Genomic DNA, 20041 nt, shown 5'->3' on the forward strand with positions numbered 1-20041 from the left:
AGCGTTCCAGAGAAATCCAATATTCCTCTTAATCCCTCCCCAGTTTCTGATGAGGTGGACATGATAACCCTTAATACACATAACGTTATTCATCCCTACAACAGGAAATACTTTTTCCCTAACCTGATATGAAGTGTGCGCTGCACATGTGAGCATTTTTGATGATGGCCTCCGTCCAGTCCTTTGGTCTTATCACATTTAACCATAGCTGTCTTTGTTTTTGTTGACGGGCAGTGGCGGCTGGTTTTGAGCCATGACTCCTTCTATTCTGGCTCCCAATAACACAACAAGACAAACACATTTTAAGACTCCTGTGTAGCCTACAGCCCTGTGGGGGAGAGGCAGCATTACCTCCAGCTGATAAAATGACATCATTGTGACGTCTGCCCTAAAAGGGTCTATAGGAGAAAGCTGAGACAAGCAAATCTCTGACCACCAAATCCTCTGGGCTGACAGCACTGGCCAGTTTTAGTTTATTAATAAAATGTCATATGTTGACAGGTAAGTAACTGAAATGCCTTCGATATCTTTGAGGTAATTTAGCAACAGTGTCAGCACTTTTTAAATTAATAACTTCACTTTTCAACTGTAAAATGTGCCACTCACATCTTGATCAGCCGATCCTTTTCAAATATTTTTATGAATATATTTTTTTTTTAAAATGTGTCAGCTGATATATTGTTATCAGATTCATTTAACTTGCAAAAATCTATGTTGGTGTTGGGGTCAACACATTAGATCTGACTCTACTTTCAGCTTTTTCAGAGGCATTTTTGATTGCTCACTACAGGGCGGACCATTTCACACAAAACTAATCTTTTATTTCACTGCAAAATTATTATTTTTTTCTAATTATGTTAACATTTTTTGTCTTATTCTGAGGACAATAAGTGGAGAATATTGAGAAAGCACCAAAAATAGAAATTGAATGAGCGTCAAAAACTGCAGTTCCTCTTATGGCCACTTGAGGCTGGCTCCAAAAGCGAGTCAACCCCTTAGATCACCATGTTAAAATGCGAAGTCTTGTCTAGTCCAAAACTCTGCGGTCAAGCTTGCCGTAGTCTGAGTGGGCGGAAGTTCGCTGCATAGATCAGCCTCTCACTGGGCGGAACGAGCCACCCTCTGAAGTCCCGCCCTACCACCTCCGGTTGTGTAGCAGTTTTCAACACGTCCTTTATTAACTTTTGCGGTGTTTGATCTTGCGGGGATGTAGCCATTTTACTGCCAAGTTTCGCGTCCTGTAGGCGATATTTTTGTGGGTGTGTTACACCAAAACCTATTTCCCCCGGGCAATATTTTTTGCAAGCGTACCATTGCTGTGGCACCGCCCAGAACGATTGTGATTGGTTGAAAGAAATACAAGAAGCCGGGGCGTTTTTTCTCCAATCTTAAAGTGAGAGTCGGCCCAGCCAGACCTTTCTTTTCTTGAGAAAGGTCTGGTGAGCGAGACTAAGCTCGCCGCAGCTGCTTCACCACGGTGAAGTTAGTTTTAAACTGGATATTCGACATTTACTCCATACCCAGCAGGTGTTCTTAACTGGGATTTATACTTCTGCATAGAGCCAAAGCCCTAGCCTGACATTCACCTCCCCAGAAATGTAACTACACGTCGCAGTTTTATTTCACAGAAAAGAAACAATAGACTGTGAAGACAATAAAGCCTCCACAAAAATAGCATTTTAAGTCTTGTGTGTGATTTATCCTGGCTTCATATAAGTAGAGGAAAAGTCTGCTAGCTGCTAGACCAATTTATACAATTTTAAGTGCCATAGGCTTGTGCTAATAACGTTAGCATGTTATACTTGTTTGGAAAATGTGTCCAGATAAAGACAAGTGTTTGTCTGTGAATGCTGTAAGTTATAGTGAAGCTGATTTGTGTACTTGTGTTTGAAATTGTCACTATTAAACCATGTTTAATGTGTGTTTTGTATCAACTAAACTTTACAGCACTTCACAGAAACCCTGACGTCGACTGGTGATGGGAGGTGTAACTGCAGAGTGACACAGACACACCACCGCACCAAGCGTAAATGCTCACAACTGCATAGGCCTCATGCGTAGGCTACGGTGTATGCTCTGCCTAGAGCCGACACATAAATATAGATCCCACTTTAGCTTCACTTTCACACAATGTCAGCAGTAGTAGGGCGGTAAGCTCACCTCCCAGTCCTCCCATTTACTGCTGGGGGTTAACACAAACCCTGGGTTGTACTATGATTAGATCCACGTGTGTGTCAGTGTGACCACAGCTGTCCATGGATGTTCAATGCAGAAAGTATGTCCAAGCCTTTAAAGTTACACATAGTTAAGGGCGTGGTCGCTTTGTGTAACAGGCTGTCTGCAAGGCATCATTGCAGCCTATGAGTCAGATCAACCCCTCACTCCTCCACAGCCTGTTGTCCTCTTGTCCAAATACGGTCACTTCTGGCTCCAAAAATCGAAGATTGCGATGATGTCATGACATCACTTGGAGAATAGATGACCAAAGGACACGTGCAGCTGACAGAAGTCTCTTTTCGTTGACATGACTTGTCCATGATCAGTAGGAGGAGGAGCAGGGGCAGGTCTAGAATTTTTTTAAGACTGGGGAATAAAGTTAGCTCAGAGGGCTAACTTGACTTGTTTACTATATTACATGAATATCACCATCACCCTGAACATCTCCCTGAATGCGGGAAAAGGGGAACGGATAGTCAAATACTCATAATAAATAGCCAAAGCGAAGCCTATTTATAATAATAATTATTTATTTTAGCCTCAAGTACAGTCAGTTTTCATTAAATATGCTAACTCACAAGCTGATAGTAGAAGACTAGGTGGCCCAAAGTCCTGCTGCCCGTATTGAAGCAAAATCCAAACAATATTTTGTTTTGTCTGCATGTACAGAGTATGGCTGTGGATAAAAAGTGAGTGTTCGTACAGCAAGTGAGAGACAGGGAGTGAGAAAAGTTTTAAAGTTTGTAAAATATGTGCCAGAAAAAAATACATACTGTGACACAGGATTTTATCTACACTGCTTAAAAAATGAAGGGAACACTTTATGGCCACAGTCTAACATCAAGAGAGTTAAACTTCAGGGACATCATCTGTACATTAAGGAAGCACAAGTGATTGTGAATCAGTTTCAGCTGCGTTGGTGCAAATCAAAGTGACAACAGGTGCAATGGAGAGGCAAAAGCAAGACAACTCCCAAAAAGGGAATGGTTTTACGTGTGGTGTCCACAGACAGTTGCTCTCTCCTCATCCTTCCTGACCCAATCAGGTTGCACTGGTACTCCAGCTCCTCCAGGATGGAACATCCATACGTGAAGGTTTGCTGTGTCTCCCAGCACAGTCTCAAGAGCATGGATGAGATACCAGGAGAACGGCCGTTACACGGGGAGAGCTGGACAGGGCTGTAGAAGGGCATCAACCCAGCAGCAGGACCAGTATCTGCTCCTTTAAGTGAGGAGGAGCACTGCCAGAGCCCTAAAAAATGACCTCCAGCAGGCTACTGGTGTGCATGTTTCTGACCAAACTGTCAGAAACAGACTCCATGAGAGTGGCATGAGGGCCTGGTGCAGTTGGCCCTGGGTTCCTCCTGGTGCAGGACAACGCCCGGCCTCATGTGTTCAGAGTGTGTAGGCAGTTCCTAGATGACGAAAGCATTGATGCCATTGACTGGTCCTCTCGTTCCCCTGATCTAAATCCAACTGAGCACCTATGGGACGTTATGTATCAGTGCATCCGATGCCGCCAAGTCTCGCCAGACTGTCCAGGAGCTAACCGATACCCTGGGAGGAGATCCCCCAGGACCAACACATTATCACTCCAATCTCTTCACATACTGACGTTTGGTCATAGACTTTCCATGTCCACATACGACGTGCAAGGTACCCTAGGTATGTGTTGGTTGTTATGGGGTGCAGTTTGTAAAGTGGCTCACGCTGAAAATAACATCAAAATTTTGCCACATTTAGCTTCGAACAATGTTTAAAAAAGTGTTGTGAATTTTTTAACGTCACCTTTTACCACATTTACAGCAATATTTGTTAACTTAGAAATATATTAAATAGTTAAATCTAAATATTAAATCTAAATATGAAATGCTAAATGTTAAATCTAAATGCTAAATTAAAAAAATATTTTTTTTTTCAGCGGATGTCTTAGTTACAACATGATTGAGCTAACTGGAGTAGTTTCATGTCGTATCCGACAACGGGAGGCTTTTAACAGATGACGTCCTGATGTTAGCTTTGGTGCTGCTGTTAGCTGTCCCTGTCAGCTGCAGCCACTGATGCTTTCTAGACATTGTGATTTCCCAAAACTGAATAAATACCACACATAGCAACACAAAACTGCTTTGCTAGCTCAATCATGTCGTAACTAAGATATCCGCTGGAAAAAAAAATTTTTTCACGGACCGTTTAGAGTTAATGAGTCGTTACAGACACCGCTAACGGGGCTAATAGCTAACGGTTAGCCCCGCTAATATATGATAACCATGTTATTAATTACAAAGCATGCACACAGAAATAGTAATGTTTGTTCAATCATTGTGTTTATAGACGTTACAAACATCAGATTAGTCTAAACGGTGATATAGTGACGTGAAAAATGTGAGATATTCATATATGTAGCTAAACTCTGCTGGTTTTCTACCCGGAAGTATTTGTAAACAACAAGGCGATTCCCTCCGAAGGGACACTAACAACTCAAAGTACACGTCAAATAAAATTTCTCCAAACATGTTTTTTGTTATTTTAGGTAGTTATTATCACGCTAATGTGTGTTCAAGTGTTCATTTCCCCCGATAAGTTGGTTTTAACATTTAGATTTAACATTTAACATTTAGATTTAACATTCAGATTTAGATTTAATATTAAGATTTAACATTTAGATTTAGATTTAGATTTAATATTAAGATTTAACATTTAGATTTAGATTTAACATTTAGATTTAGATTTAATATTTAGATTTAGATTTAGCATTTAGATTTAGATTTAATATTAAGATTTAACATTTAACATTTAGGTGCCACATTTAATATTTAGATTGGACTATTTAATATATTTCTAAGTTAACAAATATTGCTGTAAATGTGGTAAAAGGTGACGTTAAAAAATTCACAACGCTTTTTTAAACATTGTTTGAAGCTAAATGTGGCAAAATGTTGATGTTAATTTCAGCGTGAGACACTTCACAAACGGCACCCCATAGGTTGTTGACGTTCTGGGACACCGTATCAACTTCCGTCTGTTACATGCATTGTCCTCTTTCATAATTTAATGTTTACATACAGTCCCTTTCAAAATAAAAGCACTACATTGGTACAACACCAACAATTGACCTTTTTTTTCCCTTCAAAAACAAAAACACGTGGTTAGGTTTAGGAAAAAGAACAGGGTTTGGCTTTAGAATCTTAGGGGACACAAACACCGCTCTCTCGGGTGAAAGTCAGTGTTTGTTGGACCCATCCACCACCACCTGCCCACCCCAGTTGGACTATCGTCACCTTAACTTCCTTCCTTGTTCCGCCGTGTTTCCCCCTGACGCTGCCGGGCGCCTTTAAACTATAACAGCTACCGGCTGCGCATCATGCCAACATTAAAGACGCCTTTCTCATTGGTTTCTAACACCGCAAGTCACTGCCCAAGCGCTGGATTTGGACAACTTTGGAGTGAGACTGGGCTCTCCAGGACATCATCCGCTGACTCATCAGGAGCATGCCCAGACATTAACGTGAGTGCATACAGGCATGTGGGGACCATACACACTACTGCGTCACAAGATAAAATTTACACAAGTTTGATCAGTCTGTGATTTCAATGTTTAACTTTAGTTTTTGGTGTGATTTTGTCCTCAGTGGGTTTATGATTTTGGTTTCCACTGACCATTGTTATGTCATTTTGTTCTCGACAAACTACACAATGTACATCAATAAAGAATTTCAACTTGAATAATTCATTCATCGGGATCTGATGTGTGATTTAAGTGTTCCCTTAATGTTTCTGAGCACTGTATAAACCAGATGTGGTGGTGTTTAGAAGTAAAGCCCCCTCTTGACCTGTGAGAACAAATGCCTTGTCTGTTTGTGAATTTCCCAGTCACGTGTCACTTTCTACTCCACTGATTGTGCTTTACTTCTTCTATAACCTGCATGTTAACTTTAAGCTGTTCAATGCAACAAATGTTTTATTTCAGTATAGGTCAACACTCTGACTGATGCAGGGGCATTCTGTGACCTGTTTTACTTTCCAGAGAATCATCACTGTCGCATACTTTACATGGTTTCCTTGCATCATTCACCAAAATAACCCCTCTGGTTTAGAAAGGAAAAAAAAACACTTCCACAGTGTCACAGAGGGGTTCTCCACTAAATGTGTGTGTGCAACAGAAAGAGACTTACAGAGGAATGTTTTTATGTGTTCTAGTCTAGACTTCCATAGAAATCTAGGGGAGGGATCCCCTGCTGTGTTGGTGGCATTCACCCAGAGCAAATCTGCCTGCTATGTTTCCTGTGTAGTAAAGGCCTGTCAGGACCATCAGCAGAGTCTCCTGCTTCCTCTGCTATTAAACTACAGCCTGTTCTTCCATTTCCAAAACATACTACAGCAGTTTTACAGCCTGAACCCTATGCAAAGCACTCTGCATCAGACACTCAACAGCTGATTGTCATTAAGAACACTGCTGTTTGAGGGCTATTTAAACAGGAGGTTCAGATATATAATGAGTGTGGCTTTGATAGTCCTGGTGCACAATATTGTCTGGTGACCTTTGCCCTGATTTGCACAAAGCGGTGTACAACACAGTACAACACTGAGACCACTCTGATTGCTTTTATTGGACCTATTTTCTATCAAGAATCAAGAGCGTAGGTTTTCTAAGTTTCATTTAACCTCTTGGATGTGCTGTTAGTCAGAGGATATTCCAGATAAATGAAGATTGTGTGAATACTGAAAGATGATTTTAACTTAAGAATTAGAATAGAGAATATTATGAGCTGTGCTGTATGATACTGAGAGGTGTTTGTCCTCATTTGACATCAGTGTGTTTAGACTAAATATTAGAAATGCCTCTCTGTGTTGATATTAAATAAATATTTACCATTAATCTAGTATACCTTGTTCTTCATGTGTTTAAGATTAACATCAATATCAATATTTTTTTAAGCACCTGGGAGGGACTTGTGTTTTTATTTTGGCTAAAGGGAGGGGCATTCAACTTTTGTATTTATTTTACGGCCATATGGATTCATACTGAATCAAATTTAACGTTAACTACTGTAAAGGCAACGCAAGTTAGTTTTAAAGCCCACTATTTTAAAGGGATTTTGTATTTATTTTGCTGCCAGTTTTTAAAGAAAATACATTTTCCAAAGCTGGCTGGTTTGGTTGGCATGTTTTCTTTTTAAGAAAAACTGCAAAATTACACCTTTATCACAGCCAGAAACTGTAAAACTGTGAAACATCTACACAATATGTGCAATACTGTAAATAGCCTGTCTATGTATTATATCTTGCTTTTATTTTTCACTGCACACAATCATCTCCCAGGGGCTTTTATGTTGTGTTTTTATACTGTTTGCTACCGACCTGCATTTTTCTTTTTACTAATATGGACTTTTATATTGCTTTGTGTTTTTATTCTACTGATGCCTTTGCTTGCACTTTGTTGTCCCTCTGCTGCTGTACTGTTGCAAATGTCCCTGCTGTGGTATGACTAAAGTATTATCTTGTCTTATCTTATATTAAAAACAGGAAAAAAATCACGTGATTTTCAAATTTCCAACTGTCCATGAACATATTATTTGGGACAAAAGCTTCTGTCACAAAAAAACATAACCAAATCTGAGTTTAAAATAAAAAATAAAAAATTTCACCAAAATCACTTCATTCTACGTGTCCCGTTGAAAATTTTGCCAATAATAAACTGTTTGCACAAACTAACCGGCATGCATGACAACAGTGGGAAAACTGAGCCTTTCTTCAACTCCAGGATTTTGTCTTCAGTGTTTGACTTTTAAACATCAACGGGTAAGTTTTTAAACTCTTACAACTAATTTATGGTGGAGGGAGGGTCATGCAATTTCCCCAAGTCACTCAGGGAGGTTCAAAGAAAAATACTTGTGGCCTCGCTGAGAGTCAAAATAAAATAGGAATAAAAAATAAATAAAATGAAGTCACACCTCGCTCCTCTGATAAATAAAGAACGGTCCCTAACCTCATAATTGGTTATTGGTGTTGATATCTTGTAATTTTTTTGTTGTGGGATTTTTGCCAACTTTTTCTTTAACAAATCTTTAATTTTGGGCAACAGAAATATGAGAAGTATTTAATTAACACCTTAAAATTGCATTTAAATCAGTAGAAATTCAAATAAGCCCTAATGTTACCAAATAACTTTTTTTCAAAGCTTTATCAAATTATATTATATATTATTATATTGCTTTGTGTGTGTTTATACTGTTTGCTTATTATACTGCTCTTTGTTTTTGTACAGTTCACTTGTTTTACATACTTATATATTGCTTTGCAACTTTATTTTTTTCTGCTGATGCTTCCTGTTTGCACTATCCCTTCGCTGCTGTAGTGTTGCAAATGCTCCTGCTTATCTTATCTTATCTTATCTTATCTTTATTGACCAATTTACATGAACAACAACAAGGCAAGTCAGCCATATTTTCAAAGTACATGGGAATAAAACTGAGTAGTAGAAGAAAGAAAAAAAGGGTTTTTAGCCAAAATAAATAAAGGAAAAATAAATTACTGACCAGAAAATAAATAAAGATAAAATAATAAAAAACAAAACATAAATAATACTAAAGAGAGTCCGTTGGGCTTCATTTGAGAATAAACAATATTATTTTTTTAGCAGTTTCTAGCAGTTCAGTAACATATTTAGAGTTCATACATTTTAAGGATTTGCAGCACAACAAAAGTTGTTTATAAAAAGCTGTAAAGATGGTTGGTGTTTTTATGAATGTAGCTTTGTACATATATTATTTGTTCATAATAATAAGTGTTGGTCAACAGATTATCTGTCATGATTTAAACCAAGCTCAGGTAAGTGCTGCTTTCAAACTGAGCCGTGTCACAGCTGCGGCCGGAGAACGTCCCCTGCCTGGAGACCGTCCTGGTTACTTGGCAACGCAAAAACCTCCTCGACCAATCAGATGCTTCGCTCGGCGCATTGATACATTCAAAGTCGAGGACTCTACTCCTGTGTGATCCGCCGAGGATTAAAGCTGAACTTTTGGGGTAAATATACAAAGTTTTTGTTTTATTATTATTTTATTTTATGATTAAATGTTAATATTGTATTTTTAAATCGTTAAAGTCACATTACAGAGGCAGGGGGGACTGTGTCGTGCCACGGCTGTGCATCCGCCTCAGCGGGGCGTGCTTCGGCTTTATAAAACAGGCGTGTCTTGCGCGAGCAGTGTGGTTCAAATACTGAGTTTTCAGCGACAGCGTTACATGTGTTTGTCTCCAGGCTGTGGATTATGTGGAGGCGTCTGCACGACTTCCAAGTTAACATCTTCTTTATCTGACCTTTGAATGCTTTCACAGCACGCTTTTGGAAATGTACGTAACTTACTGCTTTCATCCTCCCGTTTATCTCTGTCTCACACCGTGTTATTTTGTTTAAACTCCGCTAACGTTAAGCTAGGCTCGCTAAATTAAAGTTTGTGACGATGATTCAAAAACATGTTGGGATGTTTTAGTTTGAAATGATTATTTTTTTCTCGTTAACTCCAAACGTGTGGTTCGTGCGTTTGCTGTGTTTATAAAGGGATGTGTTGCCATATGGGTTAATATTGAGTTAAATGTAACGTAAAGTAGCGTAAAGGCAACACAAGTTAGTTTTAAGCTAACTTGTTTAATGTTAGCAGTTAGCACCGAGTAAAGTTAGCGGTTTATTTTATCGTTAAACTCGTATGTTGCAGTCGTCACGGGTAAATTGATCAGCTGGAAGAAATAATTGCTGGTGATGTTTAGACGAAACGTGTGTAACGGTAACTCGTGCCGCCACATTTAACGGCGGATGCACGGTTTTATTTTGGGAAACACAGGCTTTAGTGTACTTTAAGCTGGCTTGGTGTTTGTCTCTCTGGTTCTGGAATAAAACCCAGGCTCGCGCAGTGAGCTGTTTCTAGAAGCCTCACGCGCTCTGTCCTTTACTCTGTGTGTGTGTGTGTGTGTGTGTGTGTGTGTGTGTGTGAGAGAGAGAGAGAGACGGAGAGCGAGCAGGTTGTCTCGTGCTGAATGGGTCATGATGCTGCTACTGTTTGATGAGATATTGTGAAGCTGACAGGCTTTTATTTTTACATTATTACATTTATTTATGATTATATTTATAATGTATTGGATATTTATTGAGATATATCTGCTTTGTGTTGTTGTAAAATGAAAATGTTGTAGTTTTTCCTTGTTTTGTGTCAGCCATAACTAACATCTGTTACCTTTCCTGCCCTCTCAGTCACTCTGAACTTTTTTGGGAAGATGGATAACATGGAAGAATCAAAGAGCTGCTCCGTCAGCGTCCTGACCTGGGAGCAGGTGAGCCGGCTGAATGAAGTCCTCACGGAGGTTGTGCCTGTCCACGGACGGGGGAACTTCCCCACCTTAGAGGTGCGGCTGAAAGACATTGTGGCCCGGGTGCGCTCCCGCCTGGAGCTGAGCGGCATCAGAGTAAAGGACACACGGCTCAACGGCTCCACAGCCAGCCACGTGCTGGTGCAGGATATCGGCTGGAGCTATAAGGATCTGGACGTCATCTTCAGGGTGGACCTGCCGCACGAGGCAGAGTTCAGGCTCATTAAGGACGTGGTGCTGGGTACCCTGCTGGACTTTCTGCCCGAGGGTGTGAACAAGGAGAAAATTACACCTATGACGCTCAAAGAGGCGTACGTCCAGAAGCTGGTGAAGGTCAACACAGAGCAGGACCGCTGGAGCCTCATCTCACTCTCCAACAACAACGGCCGCAACGTGGAGCTGAAGTTTGTGGACTCAATACGCCGGCAGTTTGAGTTCAGTGTGGACTCCTTTCAGATTGTGCTGGACTCCATGCTCTCCTACTATGAGCTGGCACAGACGCCCATGTCACAGGCCTTTCACCCCACCGTGAGCGGGGAGAGCGTGTACGGGGACTTCAGCATGGCACTGAGCCACCTGCGGAACAAGCTCATCGCCACCAAGCGGCCAGAGGAGATCCGAGGTGGCGGCCTGCTCAAATACTGCAACCTGCTGGTGCGGGACTTTCGGCCTGCCAGCGAGGAGGAGTTCAAGGGCCTGGAGCGGTACATGTGTTCCCGCTTCTTCATTGACTTCCCGGACATTGGTGAGCAACAGCGCAAGGTGGAGGCCTACCTCCAGAGCCACTTCATCGGTGAGGAGAAGAGCAAGTACGACTACCTCATGATCCTGCGGCGAGTGGTCAACGAGAGCACAGTGTGCCTCATGGGCCACGAGCGGCGGCAGACCCTCCACCTCATCTCGCTGATGGCCTTCCGAGTGCTGGCGGAGCAGAACGCAATCCCCGATGCATCCTGCGTCACCTGCTACTATCAGCCGGCGCCTTATGTCCGAGACCACAACTTCAGCAACTACTATGTGGCCAACCAGAACATTCCGACGTGGCTGCCGTGTAACTGACAAAGAAGTCAGCAAGTGGGAGGATGTACAAGAGGGTAACGCTGCTGCTGCTTTTGAGACGACAGAAGGAATAAAATTAAAATAAAAAACTCCCCAAAAAGTAATTATTGAGGCAATAAATGCTAATGTTCCTCTCAAGGCACAATTATATTTAAGTGGACATGTGTTTTGCTTTGTTTTTGGAATCCTTTCTCATTCCTTATCTACAGAAGTCATTGAATAGAAAGTGAAATTTTTAAGTGTTCAGACTTTTTTTCTCATCGTGTTTGGTTGTTTCCCTGTTTATCAGAGTTGTTTTGTGCCTTAACCTGCTGGTTTACCCCCCAATAATTTATATTTTTTGACAAAAGGAAGGAAAAAACAATGGTATAGCCTTAAATTTGGGTTTCTCCTGTGATTAAGAAAAAAGTAAAAAGGCAGAAAAAAAATGTAAAATATTGATAAATAGTATTATTGGGGCAGGGGTAATATACAAGGTGACGGCTCAAAAAAAAAAAAAGCACCAGTGTTAAAGTTTTGTTCACTGAGGAGAAAAGAAAGGTGGTACACTAATAACTTTGTTCACATCAGAAATGGAGGGGAAGCGAGAGGGGTCAATTTGTTTTAGTTCATTTTGACGTGTAAATAACTCTCACAGACGTTTGTGGTCTCCCAGTATGCCGGCAGTGCCTGTGATTTGTAAACAATGCAAGAGAAAAATGTGCGTATTTTTATTTTCCACTGTGAATCTCAGTGTAGGACGAGCTCCCCTCCTCCCCCCTTTATGCAGTTTACTCAGCCCTGTACTTTTCAGTCGAGACCAGCTCTGAGCGGAAATCTGCAGCGAGACAGTCGGGGCCTCAGATAGACAGGCTCCTGTGTGTCTGAGGAGTTTATGCTCCTCTGTGTTTTAAGTCACTTCCAAACCCTCACCAGTGATCTCCACGTCACAATCCGCTGGCTATTGTGGGACGCTGACTGATGAGAGAGAGAGTGGACACGGGCCCGGCTGCTGAGAGCATGGCCTCGTTGCCTGGAGCGAGAGCTGGCTGGGAGTCCTGGAGTGACAGGCTGACTGGCTGTCCCTTCCCTTAAAAGGAGCAGCACATGGTGGACCTGCAGGGTCGTCCCTCACAACCATTGCAGGCTCGACAGCAGCCCTGAAATGGGATCCTCCTCTGACGCAACACCGCAACTGGCTTTAAAACTACACAGGCCATCTATAATTATCCTCTTTTTCTTTTTTCCTGGAGGAGGTATCTTCAGTGCGGAGAACTGGGCATGGGTGTGCGAGCGGCAGCAGCAGCCCTGCCACCTTACATGTGTGGGGAGCTGAGTCACTTCCTGTCCTCTTCTATCCGGTGCATGCTGGAACCACGCAGTGTTTGAACCCCTTTTGTGGTCATGGGAGCACAGACACCAGGGAGTGCGACTGGTATGTTAAGAGAAACGCCAACGTGTCTGCCAGTTGGATGCCACTCCCCTTTTGGACAAGTTTGATGCATCCTGGAAGCTACAACTGCCTTGAGCCACGAGCACCCCCCCCCCCCCCCCCCTCCCCAAATGTGACGGGGTTGCTCTCTCTCCCAAACCTATGAATTACTATTTCAAGCCAAGCCTATTATTAGCTGTAAACTTTGAACACTTGCAGCGTGGCATAACTATCACATGGCCAAAGCTGTGACTTTAACCTGTTATCTCTCCGTAGCATCCAGGTTTGACACGACAAAAGTTGCTCTTAAACTTCATGTGTAAGGGACACCTGCTGTGTTTCTGCTCCCCCAGTCCATCAGAAGCTAATTCCTGCTCACTCCCTTGCTGCTGCTGCTGTGTTCATACCAGATAACCAGGACCATCTCTTATCTGGCCGGCCCACAGCTCCTGACTGGCTACAAAAATTGTTAGGGGACAGTCAGCTCGGCCTCTCTACAGGTCACACCCCGGGTCAGGGCATGCTCTGCTGGATTAGCTGCTCAACTTTGGTATGGGAGCTGCCACTGTCTTTTTTTTTTTTTTTTTTTTTTAACAACAAGTGAGGTGCCACACACTGTCTCGCTCTGGACCAAAGTTACAACCAGCAACTGAAGCATTCAAGTGCCTTTTGACTCTTTGGAGAGTGATTTAGCTTTTTAAAGAGTTTTTAAATGGTGATCAGAAGGGAAAGCATTTTTTCAGCTCCTTGAAACAAGGCTGCCATTATAGTTTATGGGGGAAATCATACATTTCTGGTTGGGGAGCAAAGTAATTTTGGTTTGAATTTGTTTATTTGTTATTTTATTTTTCTTTTTACCGTGTTTTTTTTCCCCTTCAGTTTTTGTTTTTTAGTTTCAGTCTCATGTGTCTAGTCATTCCTGTCACAGTGTTCTCAGCCTTTTTCGTTTTACTCCCCTCTTTGTCTTTTCCAAAACGTTGGGCCTTGTCACTGGCAGCCATGTTGACCTCAGTCGTGCCTGAATGCCTTTTTTGAAATCCAACTTTTCTGATTTTTCTAAACAGACGTTATATATTTACCCTTAACTTATTGGACTGCCTAGCATCGTAGCTCCACATGATCTGAAGCCGCCTGGCTGAATTTGTTTTGCTGACAGTTTTGTCCCCGTTCAAACCAAAGCAATACCTGAAGTGCACTGACGAGCTGTACTTTGGCACAGTAGCTGGAGGTCGACCAGCAGAGACCCCGTTCTAACAGAAGCACTTTAAAGAGGCCTTTTTTTTTTTTTTTTTTTTAAACTCCAAACCCAGCCACCTGAGAGGAATGTAAATAAGCTAACATGGTCAATTGCTGGAGGGAGTTGAGCTGGTTCTCAGGGACATAATGTGTTTTTGAGGGCTCTGTTTTGTCCCTTAGTTTTTTTATTTTGGGAGGATAAATTGGTTTCATCTGCCCTTGACATAGAGACGTCCCCTCCTTTATACTCACCTTCATTTTGTGTCTTTTCTTGTCTCTGTATTAATTGTGACTCTCCTGTTCTTGCCCCAAACTGCAGGGTCTTATTGGAGTAGATCATGCCTGAAGGTGGAGGTAGTCAGCAGACGTCAGCTTGCTACAGCCTGACAGCAGTGCTGGGTTTTATCTGTGCTCTGAAACCTCATCATCACTCAGTGGGTAGTCCCCTCTTACGCTCTGTTCACACTGCGAGTGACAAACGCAACAGTGTAGTCATGTCGTCATGGGCTTTGGTGTTTCGGCTACTTGCCACAAACATGAACATCATCTAAAAAAAAAAAAAAACTACTCATTTTAAAGGCATTGTGCTGATCTTTTTAAGCAGGGTTGCATGGAGTGCTTATCCACAGTCAGTGTTGGATACAGTACACGTTGGTCAGCACACTCCCAGTTTAGAGAATCAGACAGGAGTTTGACTTGGAAGCTAAGCAATGCACTGATGTGGGTGGGGGCAGCAACAAAATGTATGTTAGCCACCTAAAAAAGCAATGTCAGTCAAAGTGTTTGCTATATTTAAAGTCAACGGGGAAGGCGTTAACAACCTCAGTTCCTGTTATACACTTTCATGAAATCCACCAGACTCCATTGAGAAAAACAGTAATTTTAACTCTCTGACCACAGAGATGCTTGTCTACCACTGCTTCCATCTGTTTTGTTTTGATTAGTTTTTTTATTTATTGTGTGGCTTTGGTGTAATGAACTAACCTTTTTAAATGACAAAGTCACACATTAACAAACAAACTGTTCGAGGCAGCAGTTGACCAGCACCTGCTGCGTTCAGCGACATTAAATCACTGTTTTTCTTAATGGAGTCTGGCTTTGAAGAGAGCAATATAACGGCCTCATTTTTCAATTGTAAATCACTTTCTAACATCAGAGTAAGGTATTGAAAATATTCTAAACATAGTCGACACTTAAATAGTCGTGGCTAATATACATTTTGTTGCTGACGCCTCCAAAGCAGTAGATTGCGTAGTTTTTATGTCAGCTTCTTCAAACTGACCATTCCTTCAACATTACATTTCGTTGCCCCATTGCATCCATGTGTGCATCCTAACACACAGAAAGCTAGCATAGCGTCAGCTAACTAAGCTAATTAGCATGACATGATTCTGCCAAGTAGGACATGCTCATCAACATCCCACATTGCGTTCCTTCCTGGACCAACACTGCAGTTAACCTATCACAGCCCTCTGACATCATCAGAGTGCTGCTCCCGAGCTCCTTTCAAAATCCGTTGGTGCTTCATCAGAGCTAAGCTAGTTTTTCCAAACTGAAGTTGGTACAAGGGAACAAAAATCTCAGCAACACTAAAAAAAACCATGTAAGCTACTGCAGGGTTAGCTTGCTAACTAGGTTGGCTATGCTAACAAGTAAGCTCGCTAATAGGCCCTTAATGTTAATAAACAGTATTTTAACTTATTGGCAAGCTACCTGTTAGCATAGCCTACCTAGTTAGCAAGATAACTCGCTAACCTTGCAGTAGCTTTCATGGCTTTTGTTCAGTGTTACTGAGGATTTTGTTTAATTGTACTAACTTCAATTTGGAAAATTAGCTTAGCTCTGCAGAAGCACTGGAGCAGCACACAGATGACCCTGGAAGGCGATGTGGGAAGTTGATCCAGGGGCATGTCCTACTTGGCAAACTCGCATCATGCAAGCTAAATAAGACAGTACTACAGCTAGAAACCAAACATTAGATTTGTTGACGCTTCACTGTGTCGTTGGAGCGCTGAAAAAAGTAGAAGCTAGCTTAACTTTGATCTGTAGCACATCATACCCGTCCTCTGCACCAAGTCTCAGGTGTCAGTTTTTAGCTTTATGTCACCAACTTCCATTGAAAAATACTTGTAGCCTGTTGCTTTGTCGCTCGTAGTGTAAACACAGCATTAGTTTAGTGCTAACAGCTGGATTTACCACCACACTGTTAGCCCTAAAATGATCGTTGCCTTGGTTGAAAGCAGGGGACAGAATATTTATTTAGTCTCAGTCATTCCTCAATTTGTTTATCCTTGCTGAGTGATGATTAATTGGGTTATTATTTCAAAACCAGCAGCCCGGTGATGCTGCTCACGGTTGCAAGTTGAAGTCTGCTGAGCTGGTGAGGACTTGTCCCGTCTCGGGCTTTTTGTTGACATCGCTCGATAAAAATAGTTTCGAGCGAGGCCAAAGAAAATGCAACAAACAAACATGCATTTTCTAGAGAGTAGATAGTGAACGCAGTCTGGAATGTAAATCATCTGCTTGTTTTGTGTCCACCCTGCCATCATGTGTTCATGGTTCTTGTGACGTTTGTCTCACGACTGAAAAAACGTCTGTTAATGAAAGCTTTACCTTCCCCCACTGGATGAGAGTGGGGTGTAACAGGGCTCATGCTAAATCACCGTGTCATGGTTGATGTGTGTGTGTCGATGTATGAAGTTTTTGTGAAGGACGACGTGGAGAGAAAAAATAGGATGAAGTGTATTTTGCCTTTATTTTCTGGCCCCCACTTTTTTTTTGTCTGCTGTAAACTACACATCGATCACGTCGCTTCTCTCACTCTCCTTGCCTTTGGTCGTCCCACTCGTTTGGGCTTTTGTTTATTAGTGCAGCGTGTTTTTTTTATTTATGACACCTGTAGATGTATTCTTTATTGGAGGGGGTGCAGAGGAAGCCGTGGATTAGATACGTAGTGGTTATGCTTGTCTACAGTACAAGTCTTACACCATAGGAATGTGATGGAGGCTTTCCGACAGTTTCTACACGAAGAGTCGTGAATTTTTTTGCAGCAGATTTGTTTACGTTAATGCGTGGTGGTGTGTGTGCTTGTTTGCATGTGTGTATGAAGGGATGCCTGTTGCTGTTTAAATAAAAAAAAAAAAAGAATAATTAAAAAGTGGGGGGGAAATATGAAATTTGTCGCACTTGTATATTTTTTTGAAATAGTTAATGCAAAATAGCTTTTTTGTCAGCTTCGTGATTGTGACGATGAGTTTGATGGTACAACCATTATACTATTTCATTTTTCAGGACTTTTACCTCACTTGAGTTTTTTCTTTTTTGAATGGAAATGTACATGTACATCAGGAAAATGTGTTTGAAGAGGAAATAATGAATAAAGAGTATTAAACGCAATATGGCTTCAGTTATTTGTGTTGATGGAAATTTCATGTCAGGTTGTGTCTTTACAGATTTAATCCCAAACTAGCATTTCAAGGGATTTGTCTGGCAGGTAATACTGTATTTTCTGTTTGAACTCAAACACACCAACATGTAACTGCCAGACCACTACAATAGCAGGGTGCCTGCAGGTCCTTAAAGTCTTAAATATTAGACCTTAAAAGCCATGAAAAAGTCTTGAATTTAGATATGAGGTCTTAATTGCCACAAACACTTTAATTTCATTTGTTCGACTTCTTTTTGCTTTAATGAGTTCTCATGCATTAATGTCCACAACTCTGATGTACCAAGTCTTTAAACCGTCCACTGATTCTAATACTGTCTTTTTACTTTAACTTAAGTGTTGGCAAAAGGTACCTTAACTCACTCTGATAACTGTATTCTTCTATAAAACCTTCCCCTGCAGAGGACTACATTTAAAATACGCACCTTTATACTTAACATGCAGTGCTTGAATAAAATAAAGATGATTTGTCCAGAAATCTGTCATCAATTTGGTTTAAAATGATCTTAAGACCTTTTAAAAGTCATTAAATCTAAGTGTTTGATACTTGTAGACACCCTGTTAAACATTTAGCTCAAACTAGCATTTCAAGGGATTTGTGTTTAAAAAGTTTTTATATAAACTTGAACACGCCTCCAGGGTGAAAATAGCAGGGTGTCTGCAGGTCCTTAGAAAGTCTTAAATATTAGGCCTTAAAAGCCAAGAAAAACTCTTAATTGACACAAACATTTTAATTTCAATTATTCAACTTTTTGTCAAAATGAGTCGAGCTCCTCTGCATGAAAAGTCCACATTTCTGACGTTACAAATCTTTAAACCTACCACTGAACATAATACTGTCTTTTTACTTAAAATTTGCACTTAACTGTGCACAAAATGTAACTTAACTCTCTAATAACTGTATTCTGACATAAAACCTTCCTCTGCACAGGGCTACATTTGAAATACGCACCTTTATGCGTTACGTGCAGTGCTCCAATGAGATAAAGATGATTTGTCAAAAAATCTCATTAATTTGATTTAAACTGATCTTAGGAAGACTTTAAAAGGCATTTTAATAAAGTGTTTTATACCTGTAGACACTCTGTTGAACGAGGATTTCAAGAGATTTTTGTCTTAAAATTTTCTGTATAAACCTTAACACACCATCCATTTCAACTGCTAGACCAATAAAATAGCAGGATGTTTGCAGGTCCTTAGAAAGTCTTAAATTAGAATTTGTGAGGTCTTAATCGCCACAAATATTTTAATTTCATTTATTCATCTTCTTTTTGTCAAAATGACAGCTTTTCTGTGTCAACGTCCACATTTCTGATGTTAGAGATCTTTAAACCTACCACTGAACATAATAGTCTTTATACGTTACACTTGCACTTAACCTGTTAGCAAAATATAGATTAAATTTTGTCTCTAATAACTGTATTCCTACATAAAACCTACCTCTGCATGGGACTATATATCTATACTACGTACCTTTATACTTAAAGTATACTTTATACTTTTAACTTTTTACCTTGCCAAATTCTGCTTTGTAGTAGTCCCTGAGGGCTCAGGGCTTCAGGCCTTAGAGGTGACATTGGGGTTTGGCGATACTTTTCATGTATACAGCCAACTGGAAATAACTTACAACAACAACAGCGAGGAGCAGAGCACGTAGGACTACATCACAACGTAAAACACGTACCAAACAGTGGCGCAGCAATAAATCAGCAGCGCAATAAAGACTCAATAATACCAACTAGAGAACAGAACAGCAGCAATATAATGAAGAATATGGCACCACAGCTTGCAGGATTACTTCTTCAGCAACATATGTTGTGGGACAGGGGCCCTTGGAGGTTTCTGTCCTCAGAGCAGAGTTTGTCCATTTGAATATAAGCAATAAAAGGTGATGATAGCAGCATAACAGTGCAGTGAGAACAGTTCAGAGGACAGACAACACTGTGCAGTACAGTGTTGGACTGTCAACAGTGTTCATGGGCACTGTTTCTCAGGAAGTGGTGATGAGTGTGACATTTGGTTGTGGGTGAAGTGACACTTCACAAAGCTTGTCCAGTTAGTTTTTATCTTCTCAGAAATAGCAACCATAAGATCTAATGTTACTTTGAGTAATGTGCTTTTATCGTTTTGTGCTTCTTATTGTGACGTCTTCTGTTGTCAGTCGATGTCAGCTGGCTCACCACAAGTTTGGAGAAGCAGGCTGGAGTCCAACAGATGCTAAGTAATGTACTGCTGTGGAAGGGGTCAGCAGCAAAATGTATTTTAGACACCTAAAATAATCAATATCAGTTTAAGAGTATGTTGTATTTAAAA

The 20041-nt window shown here is 41.0% G+C and overlaps 1 protein-coding gene across 1 annotated transcript; it reads left to right on the forward strand.

The window, feature by feature from the left end:
• The first annotated feature begins 9420 nt into the window (after positions 1-9420).
• tent5c (terminal nucleotidyltransferase 5C) lies at positions 9421-12135 on the forward strand. The gene is made up of 2 exons (XM_033617555.2): positions 9421-9566; positions 10462-12135. The coding sequence occupies exon 2, from the start codon at positions 10485-10487 to the stop codon at positions 11634-11636; it is 1152 nt and encodes a 383-aa protein (XP_033473446.2). The 5' UTR covers positions 9421-9566; positions 10462-10484; the 3' UTR covers positions 11637-12135.
• Positions 12136-20041: the final 7906 nt, after the last annotated feature.

Source organism: Epinephelus lanceolatus, chromosome 14, assembly GCF_041903045.1.
Source record: "Epinephelus lanceolatus isolate andai-2023 chromosome 14, ASM4190304v1, whole genome shotgun sequence".
NCBI classification, from domain to species: Eukaryota; Metazoa; Chordata; class Actinopteri; order Perciformes; family Serranidae; genus Epinephelus; species Epinephelus lanceolatus.